This window comes from Chelonoidis abingdonii, chromosome 10 (genome assembly GCF_003597395.2).
Source record: "Chelonoidis abingdonii isolate Lonesome George chromosome 10, CheloAbing_2.0, whole genome shotgun sequence".
NCBI lineage: Eukaryota > Metazoa > Chordata > Testudines > Testudinidae > Chelonoidis > Chelonoidis abingdonii.
The window spans coordinates 9206618-9232093 of NC_133778.1; the positions used below are offsets into that span (position 1 = coordinate 9206618).

General features: G+C 51.7%; 1 protein-coding gene across 1 annotated transcript in view; it reads right to left on the reverse strand.

Moving 5' to 3' along the window:
• The window catches only part of LOC142047386 (uncharacterized), a 41753-nt gene extending 20866 nt beyond the window's left edge, over positions 1-20887 (reverse strand). Inside the window, 6 exon segments of the mRNA XM_075069941.1 lie at positions 12186-13779; positions 14132-14245; positions 14832-14958; positions 20673-20714; positions 20716-20833; positions 20835-20887. Coding sequence (XP_074926042.1) covers positions 12186-13779; positions 14132-14245; positions 14832-14958; positions 20673-20714; positions 20716-20833; positions 20835-20872 — 2033 coding nt within the window. The 5' untranslated portion in view covers positions 20873-20887.
• Between the last annotated feature and the right edge of the window lie 4589 nt (positions 20888-25476).

The window sequence follows — 25476 nt, forward strand, 5'->3', positions numbered from 1 at the left end:
CGTCCCCTCCCCCCCTCATCCCTCCACCCTCTGACTTCTTCTCCCCAAGAGCCTGCCCTCACTTCTGCCGCATCCCCTCCACGCGCTCTGGCCTCTTCCCCCAGGCCCTGCCTCCACTTCTGCCGCCCATCCCTCCACTGCTCTGCATCTTCCCGACAAGCCCGGCCTCATCTCTGCCCACCGCATCCCCAATGCTCTGCTCTCTTGCCACCAGGTCCTGCCCATCACTCTGACCGCATCCCTCCAGGATATAACCTCTGCCTCTTGCCATCAGGCCCTGCCCTCAACTCCGCCTCGAATCCTCATGCCACAAGCTCTGCCTCTCCCGCCATGCTGTGAGATACTCTCCAGTCCCTGCCCCTCCATCTCCCCGGCCCTCATCCTCCACCATCAACTGCCTCTATGCCTCTCCCAGCACCCCGCTACTCTGCGCACCCTCCATGCTCCTGTCTGACTCAGCCAGTTCTAATGCCCGCCTCCCCACGATCTGCGCATCCCTCCACGCTTCTGCCTCTTCTCCCAGGCCCTGCCACTCACTTTCCGCTCATCCTCCACCGCTTGCGCTCTCCCCCAGGCCGCTGCCCCACTCTGCTGCCATCCCTCCACCGCGTTCTCTCTTCCCCAGGCCCGCACCTGACCGCATCCCTCCACCCTTCCGCTCCCTGCCATCCTTCCACCATGGCCTAGCCGCTCCTAACTCTGCCCGCATCCCTCCACCGCTCTGCCTCTCCAACAGGCCCTGCCCCTCATCTCGCCTATCCATCACCATCTCTGCCTCTTCCCCCAGGCCTGCCCTATGCTGCCTCCACGCTCTCTTGCCCGCATGCCCTGCCCTCCACACCAGCTCTCCGCCGCCTCTTGCCCAGGTCCCCTGCCTCTGACTCCGCCATCCCTCCACGCTCCTGCCTCTCCCCCAGGCCCTGCCTCACTTTCACTCTGCCGCATCCCTCCACCGCTCTTGCCTTGCCCCAGGCCCTGCCCTCACTCGCCTCATCCTACCGCGCCTCCCCACCCTGCTCACTTCCCATCTGCCGCCTCTCACAGGCCCTGCCCACTGCCTGCCGGCAGTGCTCTCCACTCTGCCTTGGTCAAGCCTGGCCCAGCTGCCGCTCCCTCCATTGCCTGCCTCTGCAGTGCACGCCTCACGTCTGCGCACCTCACATTCCTCCACAGGTTCGCCTCATGCCTCCACTGCTGCCTTTCCCAGGCTCCACTTGATCCCTCACGTTCCTGTGCCCCAGCGCCCTGCCATGCCTATCCCGAGTGCACTCCTCCTCCGCCTAGCATGTGTCCCAGCGTGCTTCATCGCTTCCGAACTGGCCACCCTAGCGGTCCTTGCGCCTTAGGTCCAGCCCTCTGTAGTACCTGCGACGTGGCATCGGCTGCTGGGGGTCAGCACTGGTTGAGGGAGGGCTGCAAGCGGCAGCGGGCACACAGACTGGGTGGGCGGCTGCAGCACAACTGAGAGGGTAACCCAGAGTGGTGTGGGGGGGGAAATGCAGCAGAATGAGGGGTTCTGCCCCTGGAATGTGATGGGAAATCTGGGGAGGGGCAAGGATGCCTGTTTGGGATGAGATGGCTGAAAGGGGAGGGCAGAATCTGATCTAATGAAGACTGGGGTGTGTGGGGCCTGGCGGGGGGGGGAGGGGGAAATGGACGTACAGAGCACTTGGGGGACGTACATGGGTGGGGGGTTCTAGCTGGCATTGGACGTCCTGGGGGGGTGGCATGGTGGCCCTGGTAAGAGTGGGAGGCATGTAATGGGGGCCTGCCTGGGGAGTGCATGGGGTCCCTGGCTGGGGCAGTTGCCTGTGGGGAGCACCCCGGGCCCTCCACCCCAAAGGGTGGATGCACCCTCCCTGCCTGTTCTCTAGCCCGACGACTCGTCAGTCCACACAGCATAAAACGGGAGGGTTTTTGAGAAGCGAACCAACAGCCACCAGGAACTCTCAGGGCCTCAGGCCTGCCTCCCTCAGCCCAGCGCACATCCTCAGCAACCTGCAGCAGGTGGGCTCTGGCCTGCTCCTCTCTCCCAGCCCGACGTGGGCCCTCCGATATCCCGCGGCCCCAAGCCTGCCCTCTGCCCATTCTTCTTCTCTACAGTAACCAGGGTCGGAAACAGGGGTACACTGGGTCTCCTCTCCTCTGGCTGAAACCTGGCTGGTCAGGTCACCGGGTCCCGCTCTCTCCAGCCCATTGTCCTTCCAGTGGCCAGAAGACGGCTTCGACTCGCAGAGCTTGGTCTCCGGTCACCAAGTTGCTGGGGTCTCAATCCCCAGGCCCATTTGGCTGGGGTCCCAATCCTCTCGGCCTCTTGTACAACAAACTCGCTCTCCCTTTCACCTGCATTAAACCAGTAACACCCGGGGACCACCGAGTCCCACCCCCTTTGCATCAACCCCTGGAACAACACGGAAAAGACAAGAAAAACCCCCACTCGCACAACAGGGCTGAGTTGTAGCTGCAAGACCTGGAAATAATAACATCTTAAGAAGTTCCCCATTGGAAAGAAAGATAAAATCCTTTCTTCAGAGGCCTCTGCACATCCTGGGTGCATCCAGACTGGGCAGAGCAAGACCATGCCAGCTGTCGTGAACTGATCCAAAGAGTCACAATTTTCTGAGTCAAATTAAGCCTCCCTCAGGGATCTCCTGTAGAAACTCTCAATGGCAGGATTTTTCACCACCTGAGGCACATTCTTAAATGGGTTTCCAGCCAAACAGGAGAGACCTGCCCTACAACAAAGGAACGTGCTTCTCTCCATGAGGCAGTTCCTGCACATGCCACTGAAGACAATGAGAAACCTCTTACAAGGCAGGGAAACAAAGCTAAGGATGGTGGGGCGAGGGCTCTCAGCTAGAGAGAAGTGAAAGGGGCAGGGCCAATCCCAAACAAGCAATTTATCTACGGGAAAAAAAAATCCTGACAGTGCGCAGAGTTCTAAAAGTGAGGCTTAGAATGTTTCTTGGCAATCGTCAGCTGCCCCAATTGCAGGCTCCAGCTGCCGGCCCAGGTGCTGGTTCCCTGCTGTCCTGGGTCAAGCGAGAGGGGACCCCAGTGCAGACCCCCACCTTGCCTGGGAAGGTGAAGAAACCTAAGGAGCAGAGATGAGCTGGGCTACAGCGGGCTGAACTGAGGGCAGGTGGGGGCTGAATAGTTGGATGGGGGGCTGTATTGACGGTGGGTTCGGAGCAATGGGGTGAGTACTGGGAGGGTGCACTGACTTGCGGTGGGGACTGGAATGGGTGGGCTGGTGTGAGGCGACTGGGGCAGAGTGAGGGCAGGGCCTGGGGGAAGAGGCAGAGCGGTGGAGGGATGCGGCAGAGTGAGGGCAGGGCCTGGGGCAAGAGGCAGAGCGGTGGAGGGATGCGGCAGAGTGAGGGCAGGGCCTGGGGGAAGAGACAGAGCGGTGGAGGGATGCGGCAGAGTGAGGGCAGGGCCTGGGGCAAGAGGCAGAGCGGTGGAGGGATGCGGCAGAGTGAGGGCAGCCATGGTCCGGCTGGCGCTGCCCCCCTTCTAGGGAGCATCTGGTGCTCCTGCTCCCAGGGTGCAGAGTCTGCTGGTGGGTGCCCCCCAAAGCGAGGAGATCCGCACCACAGCCAGTATCTGCCCCCTGCATTGCAGCCTCTTTCATTTTGGGGAGGCCACAGCTTGGCCTCCCGAGTCCCCAAGCCTCTTATTCGCGCTTCATCCCCCTCCCCTGATGACTTCCAGCCAGCTCATTGGTCAGGACTGGGAACCACAGCCAGTGGGAGCTACGGGGGCGGTGCCTGCTGATGGGGGCAACCTGCCTGATGCAGAGCCAGGGCCGCATCTCTGCTAGCGACAGCAGGGAACCACTTCGGGGAGCCGCTGGATGTGACACCTCCCCCAAATTCCTTCCACCCCGGCACCTGCTCGCCACAGACCTGCCCACAGCCAGAGCCTGGCCCGTAGGTTCAGTGATCAGATAGAAAGCGTGAAAAATCGGGACAGGGGCAGGGGGTAATAGGCACCTATGTAAGAAACAGCCCCAAATATCAGGACTGTCCCTATAAAACCAGGACATCTATGCGTGGGGGGGATGTCCTGGCCAGGAGGCAGGGGAGATTCCCACCGACCCTGGATAACCCCAGCCCAGAGGGGGGTGCCCTGGTTACAGTGAGGGGAGGGAAACCCTGCTTCACTGAGAGACCCCACCCCCTCCGCTTTCCACACCCTGTGACGTGGGGGATCTCCCATGTAAGGGACACAATCAGGGGATGGGGAGCCATTGGTCCCAGACATGGGGTAAGCGGTGTGCCCTGGTCAGTGAGAGGTGCTTGTCTTCCTCCCCCTGCCTACACACAAACACACACCCTCCTCCTCTCCCTGCCTACACACACGCTCCTCCTCCTGCACACATACACCCCCTCCTGCCTACACGCACATTCATTCTCCCCCTGCACGCACACAAACACACATGCACCTCCTCTCCCTGCGCGCACGCGCACACACACACACACCCCGTCCTGCCTGAACAGACACACACACACATATTCACCCTCCTCCTGCATACACACACATGCATTCATTTCCCCCCTTCCAACTACAGAAGCTCAATCGCACACAGGAGGGAAGAGAAATACCCCATCTCAGAGGTTTCCCTCTGCCTCCCAAGCAGACACAATCTGAAAAGGGCCCAACCAAGCAAAACTCTCTAAGGAGTTTAAGAACAGGCCCTGAGTATTATTAACCCCCCAGTAACATACAGTCCGTGGCATTCTCTATGTCCAGCTGAAAATAGCCCATGAAAAGCTGTTGAACTAAATTTTCAAGCCGTATTTTCAGGATGCTGTTTTTCCTGTAGCTTCTACTATTTTTTCCACCATTGTTCAAATTTAGGCTATTACAGTTTTCTAGTTACCGATTGTCAGAAGTAGTCACAAAGGAAGTAGTTTTGTGAAACTTGTAAATGGTTTAAAATTAATCAGTATGCACATTATTTGTGTGGGTGAGTGGGTTTGCTATATTCATTATAAGAAGAAAATCAACTTTTTATCCTAGTCAAAAGCAGGAAATGTATTAGAATTTTTTTCTCCAGTTTTAAATGTGTAACTTGACGGCTATAGTTTTTCCTCACACATACACAAATAAACCCTTAGCGCTTCTGAACTAAAATAATATGAAATGATTATTGTGGGAAATTTTATTGTTACTGAAATGTAAAACTTTCTGTAGCCAATTCTCCATTTTCTGTAAATCAAAACCCTGTTTCCCCTAGGCCTACAATTAAACAGAAGAGATCAAAGACTAAGTTCCAAGCAAGTCTTGCTGTTAATCATTGGAAGAACTTGCTGCCCAAATACTTTTATTGCAGTTTCTTTCTGCTTGAAAACTACATTTTACTCTAAAACGTCAACTCTTTCATACAGATGGAATTGCAGCTGAGGCAAATTAAATTAGTTATGTTAGAACAGGCTAGTATTGCATAAAATTTAGTATAATACAATAGCATTGCACTACAGTAGTCTGTACATTACTCCAAAAATAAAATTCTAAGTGTGTAATCCAAGTTAGTTAGGGATTTATTTGCCCCTCTAAACTCAGTGTCACTTGCTAAACAGTACAGCTGTGACAATGTTTGAGCTGAGACAATACCACTGGGCAGTGATTTAAGGCCATTGAATTCAGTGAGTTGTGCCCTTAACTGCAATGGATGCAGGATAAGGCCTTTCACTGAGTGTATCCGAACTGAGTTTCTGTGGGTTTTTTAAAAGCATAACTTAAAAATAACACTTGATATGAACATGAAAATCCATGTCCAATGGGTTTCTTATTTAAAGAAAATCACAAGATGACATTATTTGAACAAGAACAATAAAAAAGTAGTGAAAACAATACACTGGATATATTGTTTTAGGATATTTATTTCAATGCCCCATCCCACAAAAAATATTGACTGCGGTGGTGAGGTACATTCGAAAACACTGAAGTGAGTTGAAAGTATTGTGATTGTTGTTGTTATTAGCTAGATAGATAGGTTATTGGGGGCCAGAGTTCAGTGTGGAAAATGGTGTGCTATTTTATGGGTTGAATGATGACTGAATGACATAACCCCTTGCCCATGTCCGTCACTTAAGTTCAGTAATTTGTCAAGTGTCCATCGCACAACATGGTGGTGCCTACCCCTGCCTGTATGGAGGCAAACCCATGTGGCTCATCTTTACCCTACAGACTTCAAACTCTCTTTCTGAACAAGCCCTTTCATCTCCGGTGAGAGATTATCCCAGGAGCTTCCTGGAATCTATACTCTCTTTGATTAGAAACCTTCTCAGTCAAGGCCACTGGACGAGTGCACTGCGCCCGGGGCCTGCCTGCTGAGGTATGGTCTGCAGTGGTCAGAGATCTCACCCGCACAGAAGTATATTGAAGGTGAATCCTAAGGAAATAGAGTTTAAATGATCCTCCACATGTCCTGCCTCCCACAAAAATGAATCCAACCCACAGGTCTCTTGGGCAGACATATCCATGGCAGGACACTATACTGTTAGCAGTGCAAATGAAGCTGCCAAACAAATGCTGTTTAAACGACCTCACTCTGGTGTGCAAACTCCTCTGTTAAGAGGTAATTGATGCACATGACACCAGGCAGGGTCGTTTGGAAGCCAAAGACTCTATGTGTCCATCCCACACCACTGTCGAGTTTCAGCATTTTGGGACAAGTCAGCAAATAAGAACAACCTTACCCAGGGCTGCCCCTAGTGGGGTGCAGGGCCTGGGAGAGCTTCCCCCACCCATTCCCCATTCTCCTCCTTCCCCACCTCTATTCCGCCTCTTCCCCCAAGCCCTGCCCCTGCTCCACCCCTTCCCCCAAACCCCAACCTCTCCGCTCCCAAGTAGTTAGGCAATAGTTGAGTGTGTGTGTGTTTTAGGGTTGTTGGCATCAAAATCTTCAGACTCAGGTATCTAAAGTGAAAGTAGCACCTGAGCATCTAAATCTTTTTTGTGCATCTAGCCCAGTGGCTCTCAAACTTTTGTACTGGTGACGCCTTTCACACAGCAAGCCTCTGAGTGCGCCTCCCTGCCCCCCCTCCCCCCGAAATTAAAAACACTTTTTAAACATTTAACACCATTATAAATGCTGGAGGCAAAGTGAGGTTTGGGGTGGAAGCTGACAGCTCGCAACTCCCCATACAATAACCTCATGACCCCCTGCAGGGTCCTGGCCCCATTAGAATCTAGCCCCTAATGCCTAACCTGCTTTGACAACCCCACTAAGCACTTCTCTGCATCCTCAGGTGCCTAATAGCTTAAAACTCTAACCCTAAGTCATTTTTTAAAAGATACTTTTGAAAAATTTACCGAAAATCTAACAGGATTTAAAATTCAGTGTAATATAATCTAGGCCCACAAGCCCTAAAATACCTTCATCAGAACAGCATGGGGCTTTGATGGTATCTCTCCATAGCGGGGTCTGACAGCCAGTGCAGAATGTCGGAACAGCCCCATTGGCAGTGATTATTGCTAAAGCCGTAAGAGATTGACTGTCCTCAGAGAATGTGGTCTGCGCTTTAGGCGTAAGAGCTGTAATTCTGGGGAAGAACAATCTGTGTTTGTCACATGTAACAGAAGTTGAATAGCTGCTTCCAGGGCAGAGCCTTGTTCTCTCAGCCATCGGGAGATGCTGCCCCCTCCCCTCATCATTCCGCTTGGGGCATCACTTGTAGCTGGTTAGATTTCAGGGTCAATCCTGACACTTGCAAAATCCTTATGTTGGCTGTTCTGCATATTTAGGCTGTAAGCTCTTTACCTTAGGGGCTGTCTCTCATGATGTGTGTGTACTGCACCTAGCGCAGTACAGCCTTGGGCTTTTGGGGAGCCTCTGGCTGCTGCTGTCTAAAAATAATCATGATATGAACTGAGACCAATTATTTTGTAGCTGGACATGAATTAATTTGGGGAAAGTTGTGGTGTGAGGAACAGGCCGAGTATGAACAGGGAGAGACTCCCAAACCCACCCATCTAACCTGCCAGTCCTGCCAAACCTTAGTCACATGCTTAATTGTACCACTGCCGATAGCCCCATTACTTGAAATGGGTCTGAGCTAGAATTAGGCAGGTGGTAAGGTTGAGAGAGCCGGGTATGGGGCTGAAACCAGCTCAGAGCAGAATCACTTTAGCCCGATTATCCACATAGAAATTTGTCAATATACTGCCTGCAACGGAGCCTATGAGAGGGCAGAGCTGAGATTGTATGAGTGACCTCACTGCATTTCCGTACCAGAGCACGTTAGCACTGCTTTTACTGTTCACCTCCACTCCGAATCCGGGGGGTAATTCATGGAAAACAAGGACACAGTGTGAGAAACTAAATTCTACTTTATTATAACAAAGGAGAAACAGACTCCTGTCCCCACTCCCAGCCCAGCTCAGCATGGGACTTTCCATCACCAGCCCAGCACACTGCTGCGCCCAAATCCCCCACGCACCAGCAACAGAGCAACATTTACCAACTGGTAGAAAAGGGCAGAGAGATGCCCAGGAGAGGTGCTGGGGCTGTCACAAAGCAAATGCTGTGAGGGCAGGAATCCAAGGAACGGAGATTAGAGATGTCAAGGAGTGTGGGGGAGTCCGGCCCTGCACCCCTCTTCCTGGGACTCTCAGTGACTCTCAGCCAGCCAGTAAAACAGAAGGTTTATTGGACAACAGGAACGCAGGTTACAGCAGAGCTTGTAGGCTCAGCCAGGACCCCTCAATCAAGTCCTTCTGGGGGTTCAGGGTCTTTGGATCCCAGCTTAGGATTCCCTGAATTCCAACCACCCAGCCCCAAACTGAAACTAAACTGCACTTCTTCCAGCCGGCCCCTTCCTTTGTCCAGCTTCCCAGGCAAAGGAGCTGACACCCCTCCCTCCCCCACCACCTGGCTCAGGTTACAGGCCTAGATCCTGTCCCATCTAAAGCCATCCTCGGCTCTCCCATCCCCCACACAGACAGTCTCTACTCCATCACATCAGGGACGCAGTGTGGGGTGAGTGGGGCAGACAGTCTCTGTCGTCCCCACACAGGACCATGTTAGATGGGGAGGGGCGACCAGCTGGGCTTTCAGGCTCCTCATCTCCCTCTCATCTCTATGGTGGGGTCAGCCGGGCTTCAAGACTGGCTCAGTCCTCTTGACTTCCCCAGCTTCCTTCTTGTCTCTGCCCAGGCTGGTCCTCTGAGCAATGGGGAGATGCTGCCTCCTCCCCTCATCATTCCTCTTGGGGCATCGTTTGTAGCCCTTCCGACTTCAGGGATGGCTTCAGCCAGCACTCCCAGGGCAATTCCTGTCTCCCTCTGGCACTGGCGCAGCAAGTTCACCGTTCTCAGCCTCAGCGGTCTGGCTCCCAAGAGACAAGTCTGCAGTTTCCCAGCTCTGTTCCCCACCCTCTCCCCCTCCTGTCTGCATCTCACAGCTCTGCAGGGATCTGGCAGTAACTCCATACCCCGTTCAGTCTCCGCCCCTCCGAGTGTGAATCTAGCGCTCACCCTCGGTGTTTGTGCTGACAGACAGTGACACTTTTCATTGTTCAAACACACAAAAATCTCATGACAATGGGAAAGAACAGTTAAAATAAAACAAAAAAGGACTCTTCTGGCAAATGATCATTTGTCTCATAAAGTCCTTAATAAACCTGCTACATCCTGTCGAAGTAAACTACTATCAAAATATAAGACCAAACGGCCTGTAGGAAGAGACAGACACCAACACTACAAGGTGTGCTACCAAATAATTTCAGGTTTATAAAGTGAAAACCCACAGAACTCTAACTCCCCAAAGAAGGAAAACAAATTCATCCATTTTCTTCTAAACTGGTTAAACCTGCTGTACTCAGCACCCCTCATTATCTGGTTGTGTTATTTACAAAAGTTTTAACATCGTCCTAATGCAAAAACAATAACAAAAACCCAAAGCCCAAACCTGACCATCTACAAAGCCCAGAAGCCACTTTAATAATAGGTCAGAGATTGGCAACCTGTGGCACCCAGCCTGCCAGGGTGGGCCACGAGACGCTTGGTTTGCCTGAGCGCCCACAGGCACAGCCGCTCGCAGCTCCTAGTGACCATGGTTCACCTTTCCCGGCCAATGGGGGCTGCAGGAAGTGTGGCCAGCATGTCTCTTGGCCCGCACTTACCCTGACGGAGCGGGAGCCAAAGGATGCCGACCCCTGCAATAGATGAAAGCAGGGACTTTAGCTCAGAAAGATGAGCCAGAGCTTTGGGGTTCATTTGAATTCCCCCTCTGGGTGTGGGACACTTTCATCTGTAGCCCTCAGGAGTCTGAGTCAGGACCAAAGAAATCAGAGTGATTCCTAAGCACGGAGAGCACAGAACATTGTGGTAAGTGCCGTGCTGGGAAGACAGTGCAATCCTGGGGTTTGCACTCCTACAGTGGTGTGCACACGAGTGTGGGGCACTTCCTGAGCTGGGTCTCACCATGCAGACCTAATCTCTGCATCCATGTCTTTCTGCAGCGGGACGTGGCACTTCCTGTGGGTGTGACAGAGCAGGCTGGCAGGCTGGGGTCGGGGGGCCCTGGCTGGTGGAACGGGCAGGCTCAGTGGAACCCCAGTACATCAGGTGACATACCCCAATCGGCAGGACAACCCGTCAGAGGACTGATAGGGGCTTCTTTTCCCCTGCTGGGGTTTGCTTAGACCAGGCAAAGCCAGAGGGTCCCTGATCAGCTCCGGGTCAGCTGCTGCTGGAACCTGCCCCCAGAGATGGGCAGCTGGATACTGTTAGCACATAAGCCTGGTTGTCAGCCTGAGACAGAATTTGGGGTTTGACCCTTTGATACTCTTGCATATTTTACTAAATGTGTGTGAGCAAACGACAATGGCACCGTGTGCTACATCTGCCCACGCACAGATGGGGTGAAAAGAGCTAAGAGCTGGAGCTAGTGTTCCTGGGCATAGCTGGAGTGTAATATACGAGCGCCCACTTGACAACCGCCGCAGCTCTCTCTCTCAAAGCAAGGCCAAGCAACTGGTCAGGAGGGGAAGGCGGGATGGGGGGCAGTAAAACACTAAAAGACCAAAGAAATGCCTGCCCCTGCCGCAGCCCAACCTCACTCCTCACCCCTCCCTTGGGTACAAAAGAGGTGGCATGAAGACCCCAACTCATGACCCTCCCAAACAGAACATGACCATATGTTGTAAGGGGCATGACTAGGGGCGTGCACTGCAGATCTATCTGGGCCTGCTAAGGAGGAGGAGGGGGAAGGGGACTGGGGAATGAGAATGGGGAACAGGGAATTGGGACACAGGGAAGGCTCTGCGGCGTCAGAGCTGGGAAGGGAACACCGGGGAACAGACTATCGGCGCATAGAGACAAGCCTAACTGGTGTGAAGGGTGCGAAATATGCTTGCTTGGAAACGAATCCCAATAAACATTGAATTGTCTGTCCTTTGGACTTCTGGCCTGCTCTCTGTCTGTGAGACAAGAACCAGGAGAGAGGGTGAGAGGAAAAGCCCTCTAACAGATACCTGGGAGCCAAACGCCACCGATGTGGGTGGGAATTAGGAAATGGAGTTTTTACTAAGGCCAGCCCCAGTCAGGGCACTGAGGGAATTTCTCTCCTATGCGGAGGAGTCTCTGATGTCCAGTGTGGTGTTAGCTCCAACTGAAGCATTTTCCATGCTAAGGACACATCAAAGGGCTCTTCTCTGTGTGGATTTACTGAGGCTTGATGCCATGTGAGCACCAAATAAAGCTTCCTGCACATTCTAGCTCTTTCTTTTGTGAATTATGCAATGAGGAACAATGTGTGAGCTCAGACTGAATCTCTTCATGCTGTTATTGAACCTTTTCCCACAATCCAAGCATTTGTGGGTTCTCTGTCATGTGGATTGTCTCATGCGATGGAAGGTTTGATCTTCAAATGAAACTTTTTCCACAGTTGAGGCATTTACAGATTCTGTCCCGTGTGAATTCTTCAATTTTTATGAAGTTATGAGCAGGGACTGAAACTTTTCCAATCATCTAAGCATTTATAGGGGTTTTCTCTTGTGTGGATTGTCAGATGTCTAACAAGGTTTGAGCGCTGACTGAAACCTTCCTCACAGTGGAGGCATTTATAAGGTTTCTCTCCTACATGGGTTCTTTGATGTACAATAAGGGCTGATGGTGCACTGAAACTTTTCCCACAGTCCAAGCATTTACAGGGTTTCTCTCCCATGTGCAGCCTCCGATGGGCAGTAAGATTTGAGCTCTGACTGAAGCTTTTATCACAGTCCAGGCATTTATAGGGTTTTTCTCCCGTATGGGTCCTCTGATGTGTAATAAGGGCTGATGGTACACTGAAACTTGTCCCACACTCGAGGCATTTATAGGGCTTCTCTCCTGTGTGGGTTCTCTGATGTACAATAAGGGCTGATGGGGCATTGCAACTTTTCCCACACTCAAGGCATTTATGGGGTCCCTCTCCTGTGTGGATCCTCCTATGGCTAGTAAGATGTGAGCGCTGATTGAAACTTTTCCCACACTCCAAGCACTTATAGGGTTTCTCTCCTGAGTGAGTTCTCTGATGTACAGTAAGTGCTGATGGTGCATTGTAACTTTTCCCACACTCAAGGCATTTATATGGTCCCTCTCCCGTGTGGATTTTGCCATGGCTAACAAGGCTTGACTGTTGACTGAAACTTTTCCCACAGTACAAACACTTATAGGGTTTTTCTCCTGTGTGGGTTCTCTGATGGGCAGTAAGGGCTGATGGGCCACTGAAACTTTTCCCACAGTACAAGCATTTATGGGGACCCTCTCCTGTGTGGATTCTCCCATGGCTATTAAGATGTGAGCGCTGACTGAAACTTTTCCCACAATCCAGGCATGTATATGGTCTCTCTCCTGTGTGGATTCTGCTATGGTTTATAAGTCTTGAGTGCAGACTGAAGCTTTTCCCACAGTCCGAACATTTATAGGGTTTCTCTCCCGTGTGGGTTCTCTGGTGTACAATAAGGGCTGATGATACACTGAAACTTTTCCCACACGCCAGGCATTTATAGGGTTTCTCTCCTGTATGGATTCTCCTATGGCTAATAAGGCTTGAGCTCTGACTGAAGCTTTTCCCACAGTCCAAGCACTTATAGGGTTTCTCTCCAGTGTGGATCCTCTGATGTGCAGTAAGAGCTGATGGTCCACTGAAACTTTTCCCACAGTCCAAGCATTTATGTGGGCCCTCTCCTGTGTGGATTCTCCCATGGCTAGTAAGATGTGAGCGCTGACTGAAACTTTTACCACACTCAAGGCATTGAAATGGTTTCTCTCCTGTGTGGGTTCTCTGATGGATAATAAGGACTGATGAGGTACTGAAACTTTTCCCACATTCAAGGCATTTATATGGTCCCTCTCCTGTGTGGGTTCTCCCATGGCTAATAAGGCCTGAGCACTGACTAAAGCTTTTCCCACACTCAAGACATTTATATGGTTTCTCTCCCGTGTGCAGTCTCCGATGAGTAGTAAGATTTGAGATCCAGTTGAAGATTTTCCCACAGTCCAAGCATTTATAGGGTTTCTTTTCCTTGGGATTTGCCTGCTGGGCTGTGGTTTCCTGGGAATCCTTGCCTCCTCCCCTGCATTCAATGAAATCGTCCACTTTATTCTTTTGCCTGTTTCCCAGCTTCCTCTCTGTCCTGTGCCGATGACTCCAGGCTTCTCTCTCTTCCCAGCACTGGGAAAAATTCCCTTCAGCTCTTCTCAGAAACCTCCCCTGCAGTTCCACTTGCTCAGGACCTTCCTGCTGTGGATTCCCATCCTCGTTCTCACTCATTGTCTCGTCACCTGCTGGGGGAGAGAGAGAACCCAGGCAGGAGTCAGTGCCCGGGATCGTAGAAAGGACACAAAGGGGAGTAGCAAAGAGGGAAAATACAACGCAATAACTGTTGGGAGACTGAGCAATTGGATTCTGTCTCCACGTCCCACCCAAACAGCCCCAGGGAAGTGAAGTCAGGGAGAAAACTCCTGACAGCGAACAGGGTGGGTGGGAAGCCATGAGTGTTATCTGCCATGAGATGACACTTGCTGACCATAGTCTAACCTGGGTGAGATGAGGCAGAACTGACGGGGGCTCAGGCAAGATTTTTGGGGTTTTCAGCTTTTTCCATATAGTTTCTGTGTCAGTGTCACTCCTCACCTGTGCAGATGCCTTTTGGGATCTTCCTTTCCTCAAAGGCCTGGAGATCTGGGAGCCACGGCTCTTCCCCAGCTTCCAGCCGGGCGATCAGGTCAGGTTTGGGAATGGGGAGTCCTGCTCAGGGGTGAAATCAGGCATGAGCACAGTGGACTGAGGATTGGTGGAGTATTCATCACAAAGAGCACAACTGAAGTTTCAAATGACCCCATGATTTCTTGGGGGGGTTGCGGGATGTGAACAGATGGGAACGTGGTCACTGAGCCCCCGTGGGAGACCAATGTCTGGAGGGAATGGGAAGTTCTCACAGTGTTACTGGGAGTGTTCAGTGTCTGTGGGCTCTGGGGGACTTGCTGAGGCACACACAGCTCTGGTGTTAAACCCCTGCCTGTGTCTGAACCCCCAGAGCCCTCCCCACACATGGAGCCAGTCCCAGGAAGGGAGGTGCACAGAGATGCTGTGTGTGAGTGAGAATTAATGCAGAGAGGCTAAGACACTGCTCCTGCCCCTGTGACAGCTGGAGGGATGGGGATGAATTAGCATGTCCCTGAGGTCCATGACTCCCCTATCCCACTGGAGGGGGTTTGGAGGTGAACGGCTCCCTCCTGTGGGCTATGCAACCCATTTCCCTCTAACATAACCGACCAGCTGCAGAAATGCAGACCCCGTGGCTTCACATAGCTGAGGGGACAGGAACCCTTACCCAGCGAGGTCACATTCTCATAGTTCTCCTGCATGACGTCCCTGTAGAGGGCTCTCTGAGTGGGGTCCAGCAGCGCCCCCTGCCCTGTGGTGAAATACACGGCCACCTCCTCGAAGCTCACCGGCTTCTGAAACAACAGGTGCCCCTCACTCAGTGCCTGCTGCTCCTGCCACAGCCCCACCATTCATGGGGGAAGAAGCACAATAGGGTGGGTCTGGGAGGCCCAGAGGAGTGGAATCCCACCACACCCTGTCCAGAGTGGCCAGGAGGCTGTAGGGAACAGAGAGAAGGGGAGAGCAGGCGGAGGAGGGCAGGGTCTTCCCATTTCCCACCCACCTGCTAGGCACAGGCTGATGTGGGAGGCACAGCTCAGTGCAGGGAACAGGGACAGGAATCCCAGCATCTCCCCCTTGTATTTCATCGCAGTCTCTGCCTGGGGGGTTCAGGCTCCAGCCAAATGCTAGAAAAGGGCAGAATCAACGGAGCAGCAAAGACTAGGTGAGGAGGGGCCATTTATGCAGAGTCACCTTGTGACGTTGCACCCCATAATGCTTAGGGATGTAAATATGACATAACTGGGACACGTTTTATGCTACATACGCCATGTAACATGTCTCTGTGAAGGTTGTGATCTACTGGATACATTCATCCTATTTGTATGCGTCAGTTTTGTACTCGAAGTTATGAATACTGGCTGTGTACTTGTTTGATTCTAAGTAGGCTGCGGTGAAGCAGTTGGTCGGGTTCCTGAGAAAAGACTATTCTCAGGAAGTGCCCCATCCAGAAACGCTTAAGCCAACAATGAACTTGTGCAGGAGGTCAGACTAGATGATCATATTGGTCCCTTCTGACCCTAAAGTCTATGAGTCTATGAATCCACATCTGGGCTTTCCCAGGAATGTGGCTTGGCTGGTAAGGAACTCAGTCAGCATGCCCAGGTGACTCCAAATCTCCATTTTGTAGCTGGATTCTACACAGGAGGAAGGAGGGGTTTCCACCCACAAGAGAAAGTCTATTTAACCCCCTGGGAGACCCCTCCATTTGGTCTTCAGCTGGCTCAAGAGATGGTCTCTCCATCCCCAAGGATACCTGAAAGGAACTGGAACAAAGGACAGTGACTGCAAGGGGTGAGTGATTGCTCGACCCAGACTAGAAGGAGGCTGGTCTGTAAAAGAAGCTTATTGGAACATCTCTGAGGGTGAGATTTTATCTGTGTTCAGCTTCTTACTGTATTAGGGTTTAGACTTGAGGTTTTATTGTATTTTGCTTGGTAATTCACTTTGTTCTGTCTGTTACTACTTAGGTCTGGTCCACACTGGGGCGGGGGAATCGATCTAAGATACACAACTTCAGCTACGAGAATAGCACAGCTGAAGTCGAGGTATCTTAGATCGACTTATCCCCCATCCTCACGGCGCAAGATCGACGGCCACGGCTCCCCCATTGACTCCGCTTCCACTTCTCGCCCTGGTGGAGTTCCGGAGTCGATGGGGAGCACGTTCGGGGATCGATTTATCGCATCTAGAAGAGACACGATAAATCAATCCCCGATAGAGCAATCGCTACCCACCGATCCGGCGGGTAGTGTGGACGTACCCTTGGAACCACTGAAATCCTACTTTCTGTATTTAATTGAATCACTTTTTACTTATTATTTAACCCAGAGAATGTATTAATACCAGGGAGAGGGGGAATTAATACCAGGGGAAACAGTTGTGCATCTCTCTCTATCAGTGTTATAGAGGGCGAACAATTTATGAGTTTACCCTGTATAAGTTTTACACAGGGTAAAATGGATTTATTTGGGTTTAGACCCCACTGGGAGTTGGGCATCTGAGTTTTAGAGATGGGAACACTTCTTACACTGCTTTCAGTAAGCCTGCAGTTTGTGGGAAGTGGTTCAGACCTGGGTCTGTGTTTGTAGTTGGCAAGCGTGTCTGGCACAACCAGGTGGGGTTCTGGAGTCCCAGGAAGGCAGGGGCAGTAGTAGTCTTGGCACATCAGTTGGCAGCCCCAAGGGGGTTTCTGTGATCCAACCCGTCATAGTGGAGTAGTCGACAGGATCTGTGCACAGCTGATTGCTCTTAAGATATTGGTAGTGATTTTAAGTGAGTTTTGGGTGTGATGGCTAGAGAACAAAGTGGTGACTGGTTTGTTATTTTCTGTTTGCTTATTTTGGGGAAGGGAATAAAGGCAGGAAAATCAGCAACATGAGTGAGAGCGAGGCTCAGAAAAAGCTAGAACTGCACAGGCTGCAAATGGCTGAGAAAGAAAATGAACATAAAAGACTGACGGAATTAAAACAAATCGAAATTAATGCAGAAACAGCCAGGGAGGAGGCTGCCCACAAGAGAGATATGGAGGCAGAGGCAACCAGAGAGTAGGCTGCCCATAAAAGAGCCCTGGAGTTAAGAGACTGAGAAATACGGGCCCAGATTGAGGCCCAGAAGCATGAACTGGCTGTTATGGAGTTGAAATGACAAAACCCTCTAGCTGCTGGCTCCACTTGCCCAAAAATCCACAAATGGGAGCGACTATGTCCACAGTATGATGAATCCAGTTATATTGCTGAATATTTCATCACCTTTGAGAGACTGTGCACCCTCCGTGCTATCTCTGAAGATCAAAAGATGACCACATAGAGCTCTGGACATATTCAATAAGATGCCTATTGATGATGCTTCAAACTATGGTAAATTTAAGGAACTGGTTTTGAAGTAGTTTCAGATTACACCTGAAATCTATAGGGTTAAATTCAGGAGTCTTAAGAGAGGATCTGGATTGAGTAAAGTGGCTTATGCAAATAAAATGAGAGATTTGGTAGATAAGTGAGTGAGGGGGAAAGGCATTACAAGCTTTGAAGGAATGTGTGATTTGGTTACTCAGGAACAATTCCTGAATACGTGCAGTTATGAGGTAAAACAGTATTTCTGGGACAAAAAGGTGAATGCAATGGGTGACTTAGCTGGGTTTGCAGACTCTTATGAGCAAGCTCAAGCTGCAATTAAACATAAACCATTGGCAGAGGGGTACAGGGTTGGGGGAAAGCAGAATCACCATTTCACCCCAGGAAAAAGGAGGCTGGGCGTTCACCTCCCCAGTCCCCTGGCACTTGTCCCAAATTGCCTGTGCAAGCAGAGGAGCCCAAGAGGTGCTATCATTGTAAGTCCACTGAGCACGTGAGGAATAATTGTCCTTGGCTAAGAGGGAACAGGCAGCAGGCAACACATGAAGCTGCTGCTTCTCAGAGCCTAGCTGCTGCCTCTTTCCACACAGAATTTGTAAAGTCTGTTTCTACCTAACCAAGCTGTGAGCATATGCATGCTGTTAAACTTAATGGTAAATTACTCGTTGGATTGAGAGATATGGGTGCCAAGATTTCTGTGGTCGGAGGGACCTGATCCAGGAGAAGGCTTTGTTGCAAGGGAAAATGGCAGAATTAGAACTGGTGGGAAGTTACAAAGTCCTTGCACCTTTAGCTAAGGTACAAATGGAAAGTGGTCATTTGCAGGCTGAACTGACTGTTGCAACAGTAGCACACAATTTTGCACCATTTCTACTGGGGAATGATTTCTTTGAAGTGGTAGAATCTGTCCCAGGGTTGGTTGGCAGCAAGAAGGAATCTTGTGCTAAAAGCCCCAGTGTGTGTTTGTGAGATAGAGTGTGTGTGTGTGTGAAGTCACATGGACTGCTGGGGAAATGGGAGGGAGTCTCTTAAATTCCTCTGTAGCTGTGAAAAATGCAGCTTTGGGGGCAGGGATGGTTGTAACCAGTTCCTGTAGCCCTGGGCCTGGAGGCAAATTCCAGAGGGAGGAGCTGGACGAAGCCAACTCCTGTCCCATAATCATCTGCTTGGGGGAGGGGAATGTTCCACCATGTAACAGGGGGGCCACCCCAGCTGCTGACTGCCAGGAATTTGCAGGTCAGCAGAGGACAGGGCCTGCCCTGGGGTGCACAGAGACGTGTTCTAAAGGTGGGAGTCAAGGTCCTGGTGACTGCTGCAGAGGGAACAGACCCCGGGGACTCTGTAGCTGGGTGCCAGCCCAACCTGAGTGGAGGGGGGGAGGGGGGGATTTTGCTGGCCAGTGAAGGGTCTGTCATAGCTGGTAGCTGTGAGCCCACAGCCAGACCGGGGTCACTTCCTTTTGGGGGACACAGGAGTGTCTGACCCAGAGGGAATTCCAGACAGAAGGTGAGGGAGGGCCGCAGGGGCCACCCACCTTTTGTAGGGAGGATCTTTCCCAGGAGGATGGTGAAAAATCTGCATTTAAAATGCCAGACCCTCTCCTGTGGATCAGGGTTTAAGGGAAAACTGGGGGTCAGATCTCCTGGAGGGGAGCGCCCCCCCCAGCTAACCTTTTGGGAACAGAGAGTGGAGTATCCAACAGGATCTTACCAATCCAAAGCACCCCACTGAAAGATGATGTTCCTGCTACGCTTGTAAGAGATAAAACTGTCTCTTCAAGGCAGGAGGGAAAAAATCTCTGCATGGGTTCACAAGAGAGTGGGGTCCGCCCAGAGAAATTCCAGAGGGAGAAGCCGAGGGCAGGCATGGTGGCAGTGCACCCTTTCCTTGCCCAAGCCTCAAACACACGCCTGAATTAAAAGCCTTCTCCAAAGAGGCAGAAGAATCTGCATCAGGACACCTACCATGGTACACAAAGGAACTGAAAAATGTAATAGACACTCAACAAGCTAAATTGTGTGAACAAAGCCTGTGCCCCGTAGATTTGCTGTTAATCTTGTGTCTTTTGCTACTTCATCTACGGTCAAGACAAAGGAGTTAATACTAGTGGTAAACACTTTAAAGATGTGGGACATACCTGATCTGTGGAAGGAACTGTTGTACATGCTAGGGATGGTGACAAGACAGTCCCACAAGCACTAGGTTTCAGAGTGGTAGCTGTGTTAATCTGTATTCGCACAAAGAACAGGAGCACTTGTNCCGGCAATCTGCCTCCACGAGAGGAATAGCTCCCGGTACCAGGAGCCCATCCACACTAGCGCTTTGCTCTCCCAGCGCTCCCGGCAATCTGCCTCTACAAGGGGAATAGCTCCCGGTACCAGGAGCCCGTCCACACTAGCGCTTTAAAGCATTCGGACTTGCTCTGTGTGTGTGTGTGTGTTTTCACCCCCCTGAGCCCAACGGGAGCGCTATAAAATGTAAAATAGACAGGCCCATACGCTTTGTCTACACTATGAACCCCCCTTAAAGCGCTGTGTAGTTGTGGTACCAGCGCTGGGAGGAGCGTAGCTGGTTGCTGCGACTACACAGGTGTTTTAGAGCATTGAAACTTGCATTGCTGGGGGTGGGGGGGTTCACACCTCTGAGTGATAAAGTTGCAGTGCTGTAAAGTGCCCGTGTAGACAAGCCCTAAGTCAGATTTGAGCTTGTAGCCATGGAGAAAACCCGGCTGTGGGGTTTGAAGGGCTGACACACACCACTGGCCAGGAGGCTGCAGCGAAGAGAGAGAAGGGGAGAGCAGGCGGAGAAGGGCAGGGTCTTCCCATGACCCACCCACCAACTAGGCACAGGCTGATGTGGGAGGCACAGCTCAGTGCAGGGAACAGGGACAGGAATCCCAGCACCTCCCCTTTGTATTTCATCGCAGTCTCTGTCTGGGGGGTTCAGGCTCCAGGGCTCTGCTCTGTTTTCCCAGCCCCGCCCAGGGGGTGTTTCCAGCTTCAGAAATGGGGGAAGGTTCACACACTCCCAATGGGTCTGTTCATAAACCAGGCCCTAGGCTGAGCACGTCCCAGCAGGTTTATCAGTCCCTGTCCCCTCCACCTCACCCTGAGTGTTTCCTGACCCTCCCCAGCAGCTCCCCCCAAATCCCCTACCTGAGCTGGATCCACCACAGCCATTTCCCTGCCCCGGCCCCTGGGAAGATGGGACACTCTGGAGCAAAACACGGTCGTTATTCTGCAGCCTGTCAGGGTGAGAAGGGAAATTCGGGAGGTTTCTGAATTAGTGTTAGTCCATTTCACACCCCGACCCCCCAGGCTTTGTCCCTGCAGACAGACACTCTAGACTCAGCCATGCTGAAACCCCCAGACGCTATTATACTCTCCCAGGAACAGAGTTTCTGAGCCAAATGCCAGAATAGAGCAGAATCAAAGGAGCCACCTTGGGGGATCCCCCGACACTGTCCCCCCAGCAGCACATTTCCCAGCAGTGCAGGCACCAGGCAGAGGCAGGACCTGGCTTTTCCTCTCCCTGCCCTGGCCGCTCCCCTCTCCCAGGGCAAGTCCGTCTGCATGAAGAGCCGGACACTGTCCTGCATTCCCGTGGGCGTTTCCTCTCCACTAGCTACTGCCCCTGCTAACGGGGTGGAGGGGTGGGGGGGGCAGCCTGGATGGGTCGGGGGCAGCAACTCGGGGACTCTCAGACACCCAGGAACAGACAAGGTGAAGAGGAGCCTGTCTGCCCCCAGCACTTTCCCCCAGGTGTCTCATCACCTGCAGTCTCTGGCTCCAGAGTTGATGCCAGCAGAGCCCAGGGCAGCCCCAGGGGCTGGTTCCAGCCACAGGAGGAAGTCTCCCCTCGCTGGGCACAGGGGGACTTTAATGAGGGTCTGTCCCAGCAAAGACCCCACTCGGCAGCAGCAGCTGCTCAGCCCAGGCCCCCAGATCCCTGCAGTGGCAGCAGCATCTGCCCCAGGAAGCCCAGCGAGCTCCAGGGCTCCAGTATCCTGAGCTCAGAGAGAGACAGACACCGACTCCTCGGCCTGAGCAATGACCAGAGCCTCTGCTGGGGGCAGCTAACGACGGAGCCTTCCTGCGCTGCCCCCGCAGCCGCCAGGGACAGTCAGGCAGATGCTGAGCTCATTTCCCCTCTGGACTCACACTGGAATCATCAAACTGGTATTTCATGCATGAACCGGAACCGAATCTCAACCATAAATCTATTTTACCAACTGAACCAGAACTGAACTGAACCAAAAGAAAAGGGGAGGGGGGTGAAGAGGTTGTTACCAGTTAAAATAAAGATTCAGCATTTTTAAGCTCATTATTAATAAAAACAAAACAAAACAAAATACATACAGTGAGCAGAGAAGGGGGCCAGCCCACTGGAGCAGGCTTGGGAGCTGCCTGCACACCAGGGGAGGCAGAAGGGGGCCCAGAGGCGGATGACCCATCTCTGAGATGCCCCTGGGGAGAGAAGGGGTTGGATGCTCCCTGGGCCGTGAAGTTCATAATAATTCTTCAAGTCCAAGGGCAAAGGTAACGGCTCCCCAAACCTCTCCCCTTGACATGCCTCCTCCCACCATCCCCAACCCCTGGGGCAGCTCCTCCCTCCAGTTGCCCCACTTGAGGCAGGGTTCATGCCCCAAACTCCCACTGAAACTGCCTGCAGGCCAACTGCCAGCCCCCACTCGGGCACTGTCTGATACCCACCTTCAAACCCCCCTCCCCCAGAGCTGTTCTCTCTTTTCACCCATCCTGGCTATGGCAGGCTCAGATTCAGAGCCAAGTTCTGCCCGGGAGGCAAGCCAGTCTGCATGCAGCAGCGTGTGTTCCTGCCGCTCATCCAACCCTGCTGCAGCAGTGAGTCCTGAGCTGGGGTCTGAGCCCAGCTGAGCGACTCCTGGAGCTCAGGGAGTTCTGCCATGACGTGACCACCTCAAGCCGTGAGCTTCACCTGACAGGATCGGCAGGGAGGGAGACTGAATGTTGTGACGTTGCACCCATAATGCTTTATGGAAATATGCTCATGAATGTCAATGTGACATAACTGGAATATGTTTTATGCTAGAGATGCCTTGTAACATATCTTTGCAAAGGTTATGAGCCACTGAATCTATTCATCCTATTTGTAGGCATGTATCATTTTTATATCTGAAGTTATGAGCGCTGGCTCTGTCTTTGTATTAAAGTGTTTGCTGTAGGAAGCACATAAGGCAGATTTGGTCAACACAGGGGTTATTCAAGTAATTGGGAGTACTCAGCTAACAATGGACTTTGGGAGATGCCAGTCCACATCCTAGCTTTCCTGCGAACCTTCAAACTAACATGGAAACAATGGAGTCGGCCTGCAAAAAGCTGAATCATTCGTAGACATGTGACTTGCCCAGATGGTTAGAGACCCCATATTGTGGCTATGATGTTGCACAAAAGAGAGAATATAAAAGGACCTGGAAACCCCTCCATTTTGTCTTCAGCTGGCTCAAAAGATAGTCTCTCCACCCCAAAGAGATGCCTGAAACGGATTTATTTGAGGTATGGATCCCATTGGGAATTGGGTATCTGGGTGTTGAAGACAGGAGCACTTCTTAAGCTGTTTCAGTTAAGCCTGCAGCTTTTGGGGGACATGGTTCAGACCTGGGTCTGTTTGTAGCAGGCTAGCATGTCTGGCACAACCAGGCAGGGTAGTTAAGTCCTAAGCTGCCACGGAAAACAGGCTTAGAGGTAGTCTCAGCACATCAGGTGGCAGTCCCAAACCCATCACAAATGTGTCACAATTGCACTGAAGTCTGACAAAGTGACAACAAAGAATTTCTTCAATATGAACGACTGACCATCGGTGACTTTCTGGTTCATGGTAAAAATGCCAACTGGAAATATCAAAAATCTCTTCTCCGTTTCCTGAATTCTTACTAGCATCAATGAAAAAAATGAGAAAGAAATCTATCGAAACTGACATCTCTCTCTCATATATGAATACCCTGATCCTAAAGAGCCATTCCCACTGTCAGCAGAGGACAAACTCAAGGCAAAATGCAATTTCACCAAAACATGGAAGAAGATGGAAATGCTTGAGTCAGAAGTCAGAAATAATGATGCCATAGAATCAATGTCAGACAGGTCTGAAATTGAAAGATGAAATGGAAATTCTGAACGCTTGTGAAATCTCCAGTAAGAAAGCGGTATCTGGACAAAGGAAAGCCCAGAAAAGGATTGGGCCAATTTCTGATTCATCTGCAGATGAGCCACATCTCAATAAGAAAACCTGCCAAACTACTGGAAGCATCAGAAAAATGTCATTGTGCCCAAGCTGAATCAACCAGCAAAACTTGCACTGGCAGTTCCAGCAACACAAGTGAGTGTTGAAAGAAAATGTCCAGGCCTCAAATGTGTCCTTTCACTGCAGAGGTCCAACATGACAAAGCAACTGTTTAAATACGTTATCTGAGGCTGTTCAAACAGTTTGTTTAGGAAAAAATAATCGTGTTTATTTGACAACACAAAAACAACCGGACAATTCATGTAAAGTTAAAAAATAAACAGTCAAAAACCAAAACCATTTCAATCTGAAGTTCCAGCTCTTTTTTAAATTTACCTCCACTAAGACTGAAACAGGAATTGAACCAGTAACTGAACTTTTACTTTTGTTTCTTTGGGTGGCTAGAACTAGAAATGAAACCAGAACAGAACTGAACCCAAACCCAAAGCAGACTAAAATAAATACCAGTTGGGCTCCCTGCCTACTGCTGCTAGCAGTGACTCTGGTTTATCACAGAATCCTGCACAGAAATCAGAGCAGGCCCTGTTCAGTTCTGTGAACCCCAACCATTTAACATTTGGGCGTCAGACCCCCAGAATAACGAGATTGTTCCCTACACCATGGGCTGGGGGAGCTGCCATTGCAACTCTCCCCATCCCCCATCTTTTCCTGCACTCTGGCTCTGCCCTCCCCAGCCAGTCTCCGCTTGCTCCATATTCTCCGTCCAGACCCCCACAACCCCTCCCCTCATCCCCCCTTTTCTTCCCTTTATCCGACACTCAGAGCTTCCCTCTAGTCCAGCTCTGCTCCCCTGAGCCCCAGAATTCTCCCCCTGCCCCGATTCCTGTGCTTTTCCCCAGCCTCCCTTCAGCAGATCCACATTCCCATGGTTCCCCCCATCGTGCAGCTGGAGGACAATGACCCTCTAAGGAGCAGATTCCTGACCCAGATGGGGCTACAAGAGGATCTGGGAGCAGCTGGAGTGCAGCCAGGCATTCCCAAGAGTCCTGTCTCCGACCATATGGGGGTCTTCACGATCAGGTGCCCCATCAGAGGATCGGAGATGGATGGGACTGGAGCTGAGACCGAGAGAGCAAAAGGACCATTAGAGACAGTGAGAGCCCAAGAAGAAGTTGCAGGAGAAGCAGCAGCAGCATGGACTGGCGATGGTGGAACGGAGAGGCACAGGGGGCTGCCCAGGGGTGAGTGGGGATAGACCCTGGGATGCCAGTTCCGCAGGGAACCTCAACACTAAATTGCTGCCCCTGGTTAAGGACGGAGGGGATGTGGATGCCCACCACACGGCCTTCAAGCAGGCGGGTGATTTGAATCAGGGGGACCCTGCAGAAAAGCCTCAGTATCTAGCTCCTTTGCTGGGTGCCAAGACCATAGACGCTGTCAGCCAGATGGGTGGGGTGGTGGACAGGCTCCCACTCCTGGCCCCGGCCTATAGGTCTGCATGGAGTCTCCTGGGATCGGGCCCCTCAGACCCCCAGTGGGTGTGGAAGGTGGGGGTCAGTGGGGAGACCTGCCTGGGGTGGCAAGACCCTGGGGCAGAGAGAACTGTTGTCAGCCCCGGGTGGTGCAGCTGCAGATGCTGTGGGACCTGGGTGAAGGTCCCTGGGGTGAAGCCCCTCGCCCTGCCTATGGCCCAGACCCCTGTGCAGACCCAGGAGGGATCGGGCTGGCTGGTCGTTGGGG